Source organism: Littorina saxatilis, linkage group LG4 (genome assembly GCF_037325665.1).
Source record: "Littorina saxatilis isolate snail1 linkage group LG4, US_GU_Lsax_2.0, whole genome shotgun sequence".
NCBI classification, from domain to species: Eukaryota; Metazoa; Mollusca; class Gastropoda; order Littorinimorpha; family Littorinidae; genus Littorina; species Littorina saxatilis.
In genome coordinates, this window is record NC_090248.1 from 25,490,604 (window position 1) to 25,505,070 (window position 14,467).

A 14,467-nucleotide genomic window follows, 5' to 3' on the forward strand; every position below is an offset into this window, starting at 1 on the left:
ACGTCATATTTTACCGTTTGCCAAAAGGTCGAGGCAGCACTTTCACAGTTACAGTTTTTCATCAATTTGATCGAATTTCTTACCACACAATCTCAGATCTAGGCCGGATTATGGGATTGCATTTCAGTTTGGTCACTTAAAGTTTTGTTATTGAAATGTTTGTTCGAAATATGTCATTTTTTCAAATTTTTAAAAACTAATATTTGAAACAAAAAATGTATATTGGTGTATTCCCTATTGCGTCCTGTATCTAAAACTATATAGTTTTGTTGTTTTGTATTGATAATTATGCTTAAAAATGAAGAAAACCGATAAATAACCACTATCTTTATTTATGAAAAAAGACACTTAAAAACAACTTCTATCTATTCCTTACCATTTTCTGATTCCAAATATATATAGTTTCATGGTGTTTGACGTTGAAAATAGGCTAAAACTTAACAAACTCGGATCGTTGAATGGAAATTATACTTCCAAGCTCCGTGCAGCTGACAACATGATAAAAACACGTCATTTCAAGTGTGGAACACGCTCATGACGTCATACTGAAAGGTGATGAATTATGGCTTCACCTTGCGATGTTTCATTTCAAACATGGTAACATTTTTAAAGGGGTTTCTTTCTCAGATTTCTGTTTGCCCTCTGTCTGTCTCTCTATGTCTCCGTCTGTCTGACTGATTCAATTAAATGTGTAATTACTTAGTTTTGCAAAAGTCAAACTAAGTATGATATACCTAATTGATTCAGGTCTCTAAATTCTTATTGTAAAATTGTGAGTTTTATTCAAAACAAATTTAATTGGTGTTTTAAACTCAATAATGGGGCATGCTGTGATGAGCAGAAGAATGTGTGTTTACGAGCAGAAAAAGCCCATCAAAGTCAAGAATCGTGTTTTTCTTTTTTCTATTTTCACCGTGTAGCTTCCTACAGACACTAAGCAACAGTGTGGTACCACTTACAGTGCAATATCTTGTACTTTGTTTTTGACGTCTGTGCAACACTTCATTGACCCATGATCTGAGCTGTTCATATGTAGATGTTGCCCTTTTGAGGGCGTGTACGGGAACGTGTACGGGTAACGTCATCAAATCTTGTTTTTACGTCACGCGTTTGCCAAGATCTGCAGTCTTGGTGGTAGCGAAACAACGTATGCATTTGGAACATTGGAGAAAAAAGTGAGTCACGGGTGACGCAATATCTACACGTACGCGTACATGTCTTTGCTACACGTTCGATCATCTAGAACACTGTAAACGACACGGACCAAACAAACCAAAACGTCTCTCTTCTTTTAATCTCTGACGTCAACAGGGAGAAAGTTCAAGGAGACGTCACAAGGCGAATAAGGACGTCGCGGTTACTTTTTGTCATCTCTGACGTATTCGTCTCCAAACGAAATCACGATAAAGTGTTTCGAGAATGAAGTTTGTCTCGGCGCTTAGTCATAATATTAGGAGGGGAACGTTACTTTTAAGGTCACCACCAGGCTGTGAATGTATCGGTATTGTATATTATTAAGGCTTTGAAGAATCTTCTTTTAGAGTTAAACAACAAAGTGAGTGTCATTCTCTTTCAGACAACGCGGATGCTGGAGATCTTGTACAGAGTATGCTAGAGGTCACCGTGACCCAATCAGACAACAGCACGTGCTTCACGTCCATCAACAGCCCTTACTTTTACCTCCCGCCGCCCAAAATCTGGGTCACCAGCGAAACGCCTCTCCCCGTTCCCATGATGCAGCAGTTTCAGGGCGTGGTCAACGTCTTGATCACCAATCCGGACTCATTGGGAGCTTCGGCCATAGAGGTCAGTATTTTGTTTGGATGTTTTGCATTTTTTGGAGTATTTGTTGACCCTTGAGCAGAGAGTTGCTTTTTAGCGAGTATAATGGAAATAACATGTTAGGAATACAATTGAGGCAACTCTGGATCTGCATCCAAATCCAGATCTAGAGTTGCCTTAACTGTCCCCGTATTCCCGACATGCTTTTTTCCCCATCATACTCGCCAAATCCAAATCCAGATCCAGAGTTGCCTTAACTGTATTCCTGACATGGTTTTTTCTCCATTATACTCGCCAAATCCAAATCCAGATCCAGGGTTGCTTCAACTGTATTCCTGACATGTTTTTTCTCTCCATTATACTCGCCAAATCCAAATCCAGATCCAGGGTTGCTTCAACTGTATTCCTGACATGTTTTTTCTCTCCATTATACTCGCCAAATCCAAATCCATATCCAGGGTTGCTTCAACTGTATTCCTGACATGTTTTTTTTCTCCATTATACTAGCCAAATCCAAATCCAGACCCAGAGTTGCTTCAACTGTATTCCTGACATGTTTTTTTCTCCATTATACTAGCCAAATCCAAATCCAGACCCAGGGTTGCTTCAACTGTATTCCTGACATGTTTTTTTCTCCATTATACTAGCCAAATCCAAATCCAGATCCAGAGTTGCCTCAACTGTATTCCTGACATGTTTTTTTCCCCCATTATACTCACCAAATCCAAATCCAGATCCAGAGTTGCCTCAACTGTATTCCAGACATGTTTTTTTTCTCCATACTACTCGCCAAATAGCAACTATGACTGCCCTGGGGTTTTGCTAGGCGACTTGCTTAATATTATAGCGGTCAGGCAGGGAGCGGTCTGGTAAATCCCAGACAAAATACAATTTTGAATTAAAAGTATTGAGGTGAATTCTCCTGAGGAAGAACACTTAATTGTTCTTTAACAATACACTTTTATCGTATTAGAAGTACGGAAAAGCAGATTCTTTGAAACAAGCAAAGCCAAAACGGCTGCACTGTACTCTCTGAATAGCTGTGGATATCATTTTTAGTCGAAATTAACCGTTAATAAAATCGTCTCGAAAATAATACGACCTGCCGGCTTTTCTTGATATCCATTTTCTTCACATGTTTGTTATTCTTTGCTAACAGTCAGCATATCAGAGGGAACTCGTAAAGAGTACATTTACCATAAACGTCTGATTTTCTCAAGGTACGGACACCATCAGAGGAGTCGTCACGTGAGGTGATTCTGACGATTCAGAGTTTATCTATAGATCACGTGAATGGCTTCACGGACGCGTCTACGAATAAGGCGAAGGACGCATCGCTGTACAAAATGTCCACATTTGGGTAAGTTTTTCAGATCAATTTCTTGTTTTCGGTCTTTCCTTTTGAGCCCTCGGGCGGTTTTGCGAGAAAGAAAGAAATCAGTTATATTTGCGAATAAAACGGATTTCACGTACACACTTTTGGAGACTCAGCTTTTGAGATAACAGTATGCCGGTTCCTTTTTCCGACATCACTGTCCTCTGCCTGTAGTATGATTGTACGTTTTCAAACAAAGGCCAGTCGTCAAAGAAGGCAAGTGTTTTACTAGATACCAACAGCGTCCCCAGCGGCAAAATTGTGAACCGAATGAATATAATATATGTGCACTGACATCTCCGAAGGGACATAGAGCCGAACCTATCTTTGATTATCCCCGTAGGGACCAACAAAAAGTGGTTTTTACTGACGAATGGTCGTTCCGGAAAATGTAAAACTTACAGGAAAGATCTTAGTCGGGAACCTTATGGGTGGTCGTAATGGGCAAGTGGTCGTTTGTAAGAGTTGGACGCTGTGGAAGGTTTGACTGTATAGCCATCGTGAACCTTTCCCCAGTTCACGCGGACAATGGGCAGACACACAGACGCGTAGGACGACAGAAGAACCTCTATCTTCACATCTTATTGACAACAAAACCCCACACTTTTCACAGGTCTTTCCAGAAAGACATCGCTCCGAATGGCTGTATTCGCGCCCTCAATCCTATTCCCAGGGGAAAGGGAAAACACACAAAATCGTAGAACAACAGAGAAGCATAAAGAAGAACCCCTCTCTCGCTACAACTCTTATTCACAAAAAACAACAACAACCCCCACTTTCCACAGGTCTTTCCAGAACGACACCGGCCAGTTCAGCCTTACGACTCCGACTGGCTGTATTCCCATCCTCTACCCTTTCCCTGTTCTATTGGGGAAAGATACAAACATACAAACTCGTAGAACGACAGATACGCATTCAAAAGAACCTCTATCTACATTTTGTTTGTTTGTTTGTTTGTTTATTTGTTGCTTAACGTCCAGCCGATTACGCAGAGCCATATCAGGACGAGGAAGGGGGGGATGAAGGGGGCCACTTGTCAAGCGATTCCTGTTTACAAATGCACTAACCCATTACTTGTGTCCCAGCAGGCTTTAGTAAAACTAAATTAATACCTACTGGAAGATTACCAGTTTCCAGTATGTTAAAATAGGCTTAACCTATCTACTGCTGGACTTACATCAGAACACTAACAGATTAAACTATACATGAATCGCGAGACAAGCGGCAAGAGAAGAGATTTTTGGAAAAAATACAGGTGAATGAGCAAGAAGGCAGAAAAAAGAAAAGAATTCATGAAGAAAAAGAGAGCATGACAGGAAAGAGGAACCAAAAATCTACCTAACAGCAAACTAGAAAGCTCCTGCGGTTCCAAAAACAGGAGGGGCTTTTAATTTCATAACCGCAGTGCCCCACTGCGGGATCTATCTACATATCTCATTGATAAAAATACACCTATTTTCAACAGGCCTTTCCAGTACGACATCGGCCAGTTAAGCCTTACGCCTCCGAATGGCTGTATTCCCGTCCTCAACCCTTTCCGTGTTCGCTGGGGGAAAGAGAAAGCACAAATTCGTAGATTGACAGAGAAGCCCGAACCTTTCTCTGCACATCTTGTTGACAAAACACTCCCACTTTCCACAGGTCTATCCAGAACGACATCGGCCATTTAAGCCTTACGCCTCCGACTGGCTGTTGTCCCGTCCTCAACCCTTTCCCTGTTCTATGGGGGAAAGAGAAAACACACAAATTCGTAGATTGACAGAGAAGCCCGAACCTTTCTCTACACATCTTGTTGACAAAAAAACAAAAAACACTTTCCACAGGTCTTTCCAAAACGACATCGGCCAGATCAGCCTTACGCCTCCGAATGGCTGTATTCCCGTCCTCAACCCTTTCCGTGTTCGCTGGGGGAAAGAGAAAACTCAAATTCGTAGATTGACAGTGTGATAGGGTGGAGTGGAAGGGGGAAAAGGCCAGGAAGCATAAATGAGACGCCAAGACAGAGGTTGCGATAACGTGACTTTTAATTAACGTACACCAGAAAGTAGACACCAGAAAGTAGACACCAGAAAGCAGTGTAGATTCTCCTCAGTGAGCACACGTAAAAGGAACACAAAACCTGCTGCTGACGATAGTCGCGAAACACAAGAGCACAGGTTTCGGAATTCAGTTACAACCACAAGTCAACCGATTACAACTTCGCGACAAATTTGGTCAGCACTTCGACCGTTCACGTCAACCGACACAATCGGAGCAACACACAGCTCGCAGTGTCACAAATCGCGTTCTCCCCTCTAGCCTAAATGCTCAGTCTTTTAAAGGCTGGTCACTTCCGATTCCCTGTGGCGATAAGCCAATAGGAAGGCTACCCGGTGTCAGACAACGGGGGGTGTCGTCTTAAGATTGCCTGCCAAATGAAAGGGATCGTTAAAGAGGCAGAGAGCCGTGTCGGTGTCACGCACCGGAAATATTACGCACACCGGATAAGGCTCATTAGATTACAACCAGTTACAAAGAAGGGGGGGGGGGGTAAGAGACTAAAACCTCCAAGCCACCTGGCATCTTCTATGATGTACCCTGTCAAAAGAAATGACACCCACTTGACAAAACACCGAGTCCAACGATACCCAGACAGGCTGGCGGCACATTACATAACGACCACCTAAATCTGAGATAAGAGGTTAGAAAGGAATCCGGTCAAGAGTCTACCCTACGATAGTAAACACACAATAATCCTAGCGGGAGACACAACTTGGGTCAGGGGAAGATAATAGACAGGGGAGGCAACTGGGTCGGGCAGGAGATAATTACACAAAAAGACTGGGTACGCCACTTGGCTACAACAGATAAGCCCGACCCTTTCTCTACACATCTTGTTAACAAACAAAAAAATCCACTTTCCACAGGTCTTTCCAGAACGACATCAGCCAGATCAGCCTGGCTCCGCTGCAACTGAACGCCGTCAACTTCAGTAATGGCGACCTGGGCATGAAGTTCTCCGTCAGAGCTGAGGACTACAGCCAGCTGAGTGACGGTGACGTCGTCAACGTCAGCGTGGCGATGACGTTAGGACAGGGCGATGACGTCAGTGGAAGGGGCGGGGCTAGTTTGATCTGGGTGAGCTCGGTGGCCGCCACCTTGCAAGCCCCGCCCCTGGAGCTGAAGAGACCCGAGCTGAACCTCACCCTCAGCCAGAAAGCCTCTTGCGCCTACGACGGAGAGTGAGTCCATGACGAATGCTTGGCTTACTTATTTGCACATTCCTAGCTTCTTGTGAGCGAGTTCAATATTCACTACCACATTATGTCTGTTTCACGCTTTAAATGGAAATAAGAATATCCTTTAACTTAAACAAAAAAGAAAGAAACAAATCACTTATTTATTTTTTTTTCAGAACTCGGGCCATTATAGATGTCGAACTGTTTCACGACACGACGTCAACCGCTACTGCTTACAATGTTACCGCCCGTGTCTACCTCACTGAGGCAACGACACTGTTGCGTCACACCAGCAGCGAATTGCGTCAGAACTCGCTCTCTGTTGCCCAAACGGCCAACGTCGTATATATCGAAGTAAGAGTCTTTATCTTTCGTTTAGTCCTTAATTGCAGAAGAAGAAGAAGAACTGAGAAGAAGAAGGAGAAGAAAGAAGAAGAAGAAGAACAAGAACAAGAACAAGAACAAGAACAAGAACAAGAACAATTCTTTATTTAACGAGGGTAATAGAGTAAGCAGTGATCTGCTTTTTTACATCTGGCCCTCGCCCTGAAGAGGGACTAGTCTAAAATTGCTAAAGAATAAGCAAGTAAAGAAAACTACTGCTACATGATTATAATAAAATGAAAGTAAGAACATCAATTTACATACAATACATTGCTTAAATGAAAAATGTAAGTTCATTTGACATGAGTTAAGAATTATAGAGTTGATTGCACTGACGCAACAAAGCTGTGAATGCCATGCCCATTGACATACACTACATTCGAAAAAATCAGTGTATATAAAAATAGTAATACATTGTTAAAAAGCACCGGTTGTTGGTTTTAACAACCATTCTAGCGACAACAGATGTTTATTTAGACGAAGAAGAGGAAGAAGAGGAAGAAGAAGAAGAAGAAGAAGAAGAAGAAGAAGAAGAAGAAGAAGAAGGTTTTAACAACCATTCTAGCGACAACAGATGTTTATTTAGACGAAGAAGAAGAAGAAGAAGAAGAAGAAGAAGAAGAAGAAGAAGAAGAAGAAGAAGAAGAAGAAGAAGAAGAAGAAGAAGAAGAAGAAGAAGAAGAAGAAGAGGAAGAAAAGGAGGAAGAAAAGGAAGAAGAAGAGCAAGAAAGGATGCAGAAAAAGGGGGAAAACTGTGCCATTATCCCAGCGAAGCTGGAGGTATCCCGTGAACGCTATACTGTAATCGATTTGAGAAAATTAATGTGCACACCGAATAATACATGATAAAGAAGGATTCTTTGTGCCCGGCTACGTGCTACAGTTGGAGATGGAAGTTCACCAAAAATTGGGACCATACTAACAAAAATACGGTGGGTGCAATAGTCGCCCCCATTTTTTCAGCAAACGCCACCCAAGGCCGTTTTGGACGGGTAGAAATCCCGTAGTTTCCAAGTCTATGGATAAAGCTCGCGTAAGAAGAATACGTCACGGTCGAAAGTCTTTGACGTCAATTAATGCATCATGACGTCATGCCTCCCTGTAGTCTTTCTCTCTCGCGCAGTGTGTGTGTTTGTGTTCATTTTGTGCACATGTGTTAGTGTTACTGTTTGTGTGTGTGTGTGTTTGTGTGTGTGTGTGTATTTGTGTGTGTGTGTGTGTGTGTGTGTGTGCGCGCACGCGTGCATGAGTCTGTACTCGTATGTGTGTGGTGTGTGTGTGTGTGTAGTGTGTGTGTGTGTGTGTGCGCACGCGTGCATGAGTCTGTACTCGTGTGTGTGTAAGTGTGTGTGTGGGCATAAGTGTATGTGTGTGCGTGTATGTGTGTTTGTTTGTAAAGGTGGGTATGTCCGTCTGTCCATAATTATGTTCGTATGGGTGTGTGTATGAAGTTTTTTGTGAGAGAGTGAGTGAGTGCGTGTGATCATGAGTGAGTGTGAGTATGTGTGTGTCACTGTGTGTGACTTGTGTGCGTGGGTGTGTGTGTGTGTGTTTGAGAGAGAGAGAGAGTGTGTGTGTGTGTGTGTTTGAATGTGTGTGTGCATGAGTTTGTGTGTGTATGAGTGTGTATATGTGTTTGTTTGTAAAGGTGTGTGTGTGTCCGACTGTCTATGTGCGTATGTGTTTGATTGTTTGCTTAACGCCCAGCCGACCACGAAGGGCCATATCAGGGCGGTGCTGCTTTGACATATAACGTGCGCCACACACAAGACAGAAGTCGCAGCACAGGCTTCATGTCTCACCCAGTCACATTATTCTGACACCGGACCAACCAGTCCACTAACCCCATAATGCCAGACGCCAGGCGGAGCAGCCACTAGATTGCCAATTTTAAAGTCTTAGGTATGACCCGGCCGGGGTTCGAACCCACGACCTCCCGATCACGGGGCGGACGCCTTACCACAAGGCCAACCGTGCCGGTCTATGTGCGTATAAGTGTGTGTTTTGTGTGTATAAGATTTGTGTGAGTCAATGTGTGTGTGTGTGTGTGCACGGTGTGTGTGTGTGTGTGTGTCTGTGGGTGTGTGCGTGCGTACATGCGTGCGTATGTACATGTGTGTGTGTGTGTGTGTATGTGTGGGGGGGTGTCTGTTTGTATAAGAGAGAAAGAGAGAGAGAGAGAGAGAGTGGGTGGGTGGGTGTGTGTTTGTAAAGGTGTGTATATGTCCGTCTGTCTATATGTGCGTATGGTGGTGTGTTTTGTGTGTATGAAGTGTGTGTGAGCGAGTGCGTGTGAGTGAGTGTGTATGTGTGTACGTGTGTAACTTGGGGTATGTGTGTGAGTGTGTGTGTGTTCGTGTGTGTGTGTGTGTGTTTGAGAGAGAGAGACAGACAGACAGACAGACAGAGAGAGACAGAGAAAGAGAGAGAGAGGTTTGTCTTTCGCTGGGGTATGCAGTGCCTTGGCGTTGCACATCTACTTAATTGGAACTGGATTGACACACTGTACTAGTTCTGTTTGGACAGATTGAACGGATGACCTTCAGCGACCCAACGACCGTGACCCTTTCTCTTGACATTGACCTCTCAGACCCAAGGACACGGTTTGCCAAGTACCACGTCATTACTGCTGACGCCATCTTCGCTGACCGTTGGGGGAACACCACTGGAATGTTCACCGCTATCGACTTCGTGTCCCTACAACTGCACACCAGATGCAGTAAGTGTGCTTTGCGTAACTACTGTACACGATGGCTCTAAATTAGTTTGCTGATTCGAGTCGAATATTGCCGTTGGTCTGTCCTGGATATAGAAAACACTCCAAAAAGCGAATACCGGCGAGAGGCAACTTTGATATTCTGATTTTGTTGTTGAAATTAAATATTTGTTAATTTTGTTTAAAGGCACATTCAGCTTCACGTATACCATCAGTTTCTGGTCACAGACACTGTCAGGCTTTTACACACAGTACAAACACCCTTTCGTTAAACACTCACCGTTTGAGAACATCCTAGGTGCCCTCCGTAAAGAGCAAGCGTTTTCAAAGAATTTATCTCGTGCAGTCAGAACGGATTTACAATGAGACAAATCGGACGCCTCGTTTTGGCGCTAGAACTAACTTTTGAAATCTAAAAAATAAATTGACAACTTGTTACACAAACATTCTTAAATCATAATTCTCTTTTCATCAAGACAAGATCAGAACAATTCGAAGTTTTGAAAGTTTGAAAAAAATGGAGCCCGGAAACAGCTCACGCAAGGTAGTGTTTTCCAAGCAGACAAATTATCTGCATAGCGCGTGCTTCTTTGAAGCAAACCGCCGCCAATAAGTTCGTGTGACTCGCAGTCGTTTGTTGCATTTTAGATTCAAAGGTACACAATAACGTGCTATTTCAGATACAAGTCGCATTAAAATCACAAACTGACGACGAAATTGTGAAAAAAGGGAAAGAGTGTGACACGGGTCCACGATGGCTCAGTGGCTGAAATCAAATAACGCACGAAATCTGGTGTGTGGTTTACGCAAGCTAAACCCTAATAGTCAGTCAGTCAGATACACACACACACACACACACACACACACACACACACACACACACACACACACACACACACACACACACACACACACACACAAACACACACACACACACACACACACACACACACACACACACACACACACACACACACACACACACACCACGACCCTCGTCTCGATTCCCCCTCTATGTTAAAACATTTAGTCAAAACTTGACTAAATGTAAAAAGTACCCACTGTGTAACCCAATTGGTTTAAACAATGTTTTATTAAATCAAACATGATACAATAATACAACGATAAACAATAGGGACACGAACTCAAGCGAACGCTTATATTACGCGCCCTACGTAGTAGTAAAATAACACAAATATGATGTCGGACAAGCATTACTAAAAAATTGTGGAACTATCTAGATGAAAAGCATATAGTTAAAGCAAATCAGAAAGAATAAGAATAAGCTAGCGGGAGGAAGAGGGGGGAGGGTGGATGTGGGAGGAAAGAACGGTAGGTACATATAAAAGATGAAGGTGGTTAGCGCATACAAAAAAGAATATACATAGTATATTACAAACCATAATCCTGTGGCAAATAAGCAGTAGCTCGCTAGATATATATTTGAAAAATGCATATAAAATAAGGGTTGTTGGCATGAAAATGGGTACTGAGTCAAATCAACAAAAACGACCAGATTCATGGATAAACGATTGCACACTTTCAAAAATAAGCTTGTTGGTGCAGAGAGAAAGGTTTTCGCTACCATTTAACAATATTTCAACATGTCTGTAATTTACAGGAAGTGCGTTTATCGTAGACAGGCGAGCATCTACGTACAAAGGACAGTGTGTCAAATAATGGTCAGCTGTTTCGTTCAGGTAGCCGCAAGCGCACTGTGGGTTTCCCTGTAAGTGGCGTTTACACAAGTCAGAATTCAAATTACAAAGTAACCCAATTCAGTCTGGAAAATCCAAGGATGTGCCACTGAAATATGCAGTTTAAGACATGACCTATACACAAGTACGTGTTCAGTGCGCACAGTGGAAACTGGCCCCAGAATCGTAACAGCAAGGACCGTAACAGCAAGGACATTTTGGGTGTTTTTTGTGTCGCAATTTCCAAAGCGACGTCGCTTTGAACTACACTTGTGTGATTCTTGATCTGGATCAAAATCTCTACAAACTGTGAGATTTTCAGAGTTTGAATCGAACTCTTTCAATTTGAAAGTACCGTAACAGCAAGGACAACATTTTGAGGGACATCTCACCTTAGTTGAAAGGCAGCAATATTTTGATGTTTTTCATGTCGTCTGCAACTGTATATCTGTAGTTAATCAATTGATGAAAGAATTGTCTTTCTTTAGATCTAATTAGATCTGAGTTTGGTGATCCACATTTTTGTAGTGTTATCAATTTTCTTCAGTCGTAACAGCAAGGACATTTTTTGTGGGACAAATGTTTTTTTCGTATTATGCACCCCTAAGGCCAAGTTTTAATGAAAATTTTAACTTTAGCAAAAAGAAACCAATAAAGACTATAATGTGACCAAATTTCATGATTATCCGATACTGAAAAACAGAAAAAATAGATCTGAAAGACTGGTTGGCGACCGTGAGACACTCGTTTTTCGGCACCCTTGGGTCAGATAACTCACGCTCTACAAACCATATTAACAGAAAGTTGTATGTTTGATACAGGAAGTTAATGACCCTTGGACAACGAACACAATGATACAAAATGTTGTCTATAGTTTGTTTTAAGACGCGACGACTGTGCAGAGCCAAAGTCCGGGGACAGCTTTCGCGACATTTTTTTAAAACGACCCATGTATCACTTGCCAAAATTAAAAACGTTTTTTACAAATAAATTTTTCCTATAACTCCCCCCACCCACCCCCCCCTCCCCCATGGTTCATTCATTATCTGACATAACTTTTTAGGGATATTTAACCGTGGGATTATTGAAAAAAGCACAAATGTAGACGACCACCTTTAAATAGAAGATAGTACTAATCGTCCAGAACAACGTTTCTTCCTAAGCACTATATAAAAGTAGCTTTGATTTTTTTTTTATTAATTAAAAAAACAATTCCGTTGGCCCCTCAAATTGGCTTTAACATCAGTGTATACCTTACAAACGTGAGTCATGATGGCTTTGCCCTTCTTGTTCTTATTGTACACAGATCATCATTTGAACCTGTCACAAACTGGCCTTAAAGTTTGTCTACCAAAGCCTGCTATTGTTTTTCTTCGTGTCAAACAGATCATCATTTGAACCTGTCACAAGCTGGCCTTAAAGTTTGACTACCAAAGCCTGCTATTGTTTTTCTTCATGTCAAAGAGATCATTATTTGAACCTGTCACAAGCTGGCCTTAAAGTTTGTCTACCAAAGCCTGCTATTGTTTTTCTTCATGTCAAACAGATCATTATTTGAACTTGACACAAGCTGGCCTTGAAGTTTGTCTACCAAAGCCTGCTATTGTTTTTCTTCATGTCAAAGAGATCATTATTTTAACCTGTCACAAGCTGGCCTTAAAGTTTGTCTACCAAAGCCTGCTGTTGTTTTTCTTCATGTCAAACAGATCATTATTTGAACCTGTCACAAGCTGGCCTTAAAGTTTGTCTACCAAAGCCTGCTATTGTTTTTCTTCATGTCAAACAGATCATCATTTGAACCTGACACAAGCTGGCCTTAAAGTTTGACTACCAAAGCCTGCTATTGTTTTTCTTCATGTCAAACAGATCATCATTTGAACCTGACACAAGCTGGCCTTAAAGTTTGACTACCAAAGCCTGCTATTGTTAATCTTCATGTCACACAGATCATCATTTGAACATGACACAAGCTGGCCTTAAAGTTTGTCTATTTTTCCTCTTCAATGACAAACAGGTCAGCGTTTGAACTGGACACAGGCCGGTTCTTGCGTGTGTTCCCACAACAACACGCGCACTGATTGTGCGTGCTGCGCGAGCGGCGCGTGCCAATGTGGACAGGTCAACCCTGAGATGTGTCTGCCGTGTGACCGTCTGCACCTCTGTCAGCCCTTCTTGAAAGGTAGCCATGCATAAAGTCGCGTCAAGCGGTATCAACACATTCAGTCAATCTGTCGGCCTGAAACTAATACAAAACAAATGATGAAGATTTCAATGCGATCATTAAAAAAAAAAACTAATTGAAATGTCAGTTTTAATTTAGATTTAAAAAAAGTGAACTGAACAAACTGACTAACCGTTTTATTTTGTTAGAGATGCAACGCTGTCCAATAGTCTGAAACTGGTGAAACATTGCTTGAACAAAATGTCAACCAATTCCATTGAAATATGATGTAGCCTTCGTACGGCTTACCGTATGGGAAAACCGGACATGACGTAACCAATACACAGTTATGTAAATAATGGAAAACACACGTCTGGGCGATAAAATCTGACTGAGGTCACATGGAATATTAATGAATATATGTTCGGTAGTTTTTATGCAATTGTAACACACACATATGTGTGAACGGCTCAGATCATGGGTGAAATTGACACCACCAGATTAAAATGCTCATTTTAAAGCCATCCATTTGAATTAAAAGGAAACAAAGCATACCACACTGCTTAGTTTGAAATGAACAAAAACGAAATGAAAGGAACCAACAACATTGTTTTGTGTGTGTGGATTTTAAACACATTTTATTCACAAAACACGGCAGAAAATGGCGACTGATTTGTTGCACAGCGACAGTACACTTTTTAAACCCAGGCCAGTACTTTCATCAATGACAGAAGAAAGCAATGGAGGCCTGCATACTACAGTCTTATTGTTCTTTTATGTGCCTGAGGGATAAAATGCTGCAGTAAACTGACTTTTAAGACGTCATTGCACTCGGAAGATTTGTCTTCCGCTAATAACTTTGGTGTCACACGTTATGGGCAAACTTGAGGCAGGTCGCATTCTTGCAAAATATCATTAACAACAAAGAAAAGTCATTTTTAGCATAAAAATAGAAAAGCTTTACCATAATAATGTGTTTTAAAAAAGAAAAACATTATAGTGTCGGCAGACCACGACTCTCGTTAAGTCAAATGAGTTTCGTGTCACATCGTTATGGGCGGAAGATTGTGTTCAAACGCTGTAGTAGACGAAAATTGTATTGAAAAATTGCTGTCTGTATCATAATTAGCGCCC

At 41.9% G+C, this 14,467-nt stretch overlaps 1 protein-coding gene across 1 annotated transcript in view; it reads left to right on the plus strand.

The window, feature by feature from the left end:
* The window catches only part of LOC138964322 (uncharacterized), a 30,134-nt gene that overhangs the window by 3,444 nt on the left and 12,223 nt on the right, over positions 1-14,467 (plus strand). The window contains exons 3-8 of the mRNA XM_070336238.1: positions 1,577-1,806; positions 3,003-3,142; positions 6,064-6,378; positions 6,552-6,729; positions 9,286-9,478; positions 13,187-13,351. Of these exons, the coding sequence (XP_070192339.1) occupies positions 1,577-1,806; positions 3,003-3,142; positions 6,064-6,378; positions 6,552-6,729; positions 9,286-9,478; positions 13,187-13,351 (1,221 nt within the window). The remainder of the gene's footprint in view (positions 1-1,576; positions 1,807-3,002; positions 3,143-6,063; positions 6,379-6,551; positions 6,730-9,285; positions 9,479-13,186; positions 13,352-14,467) is intronic.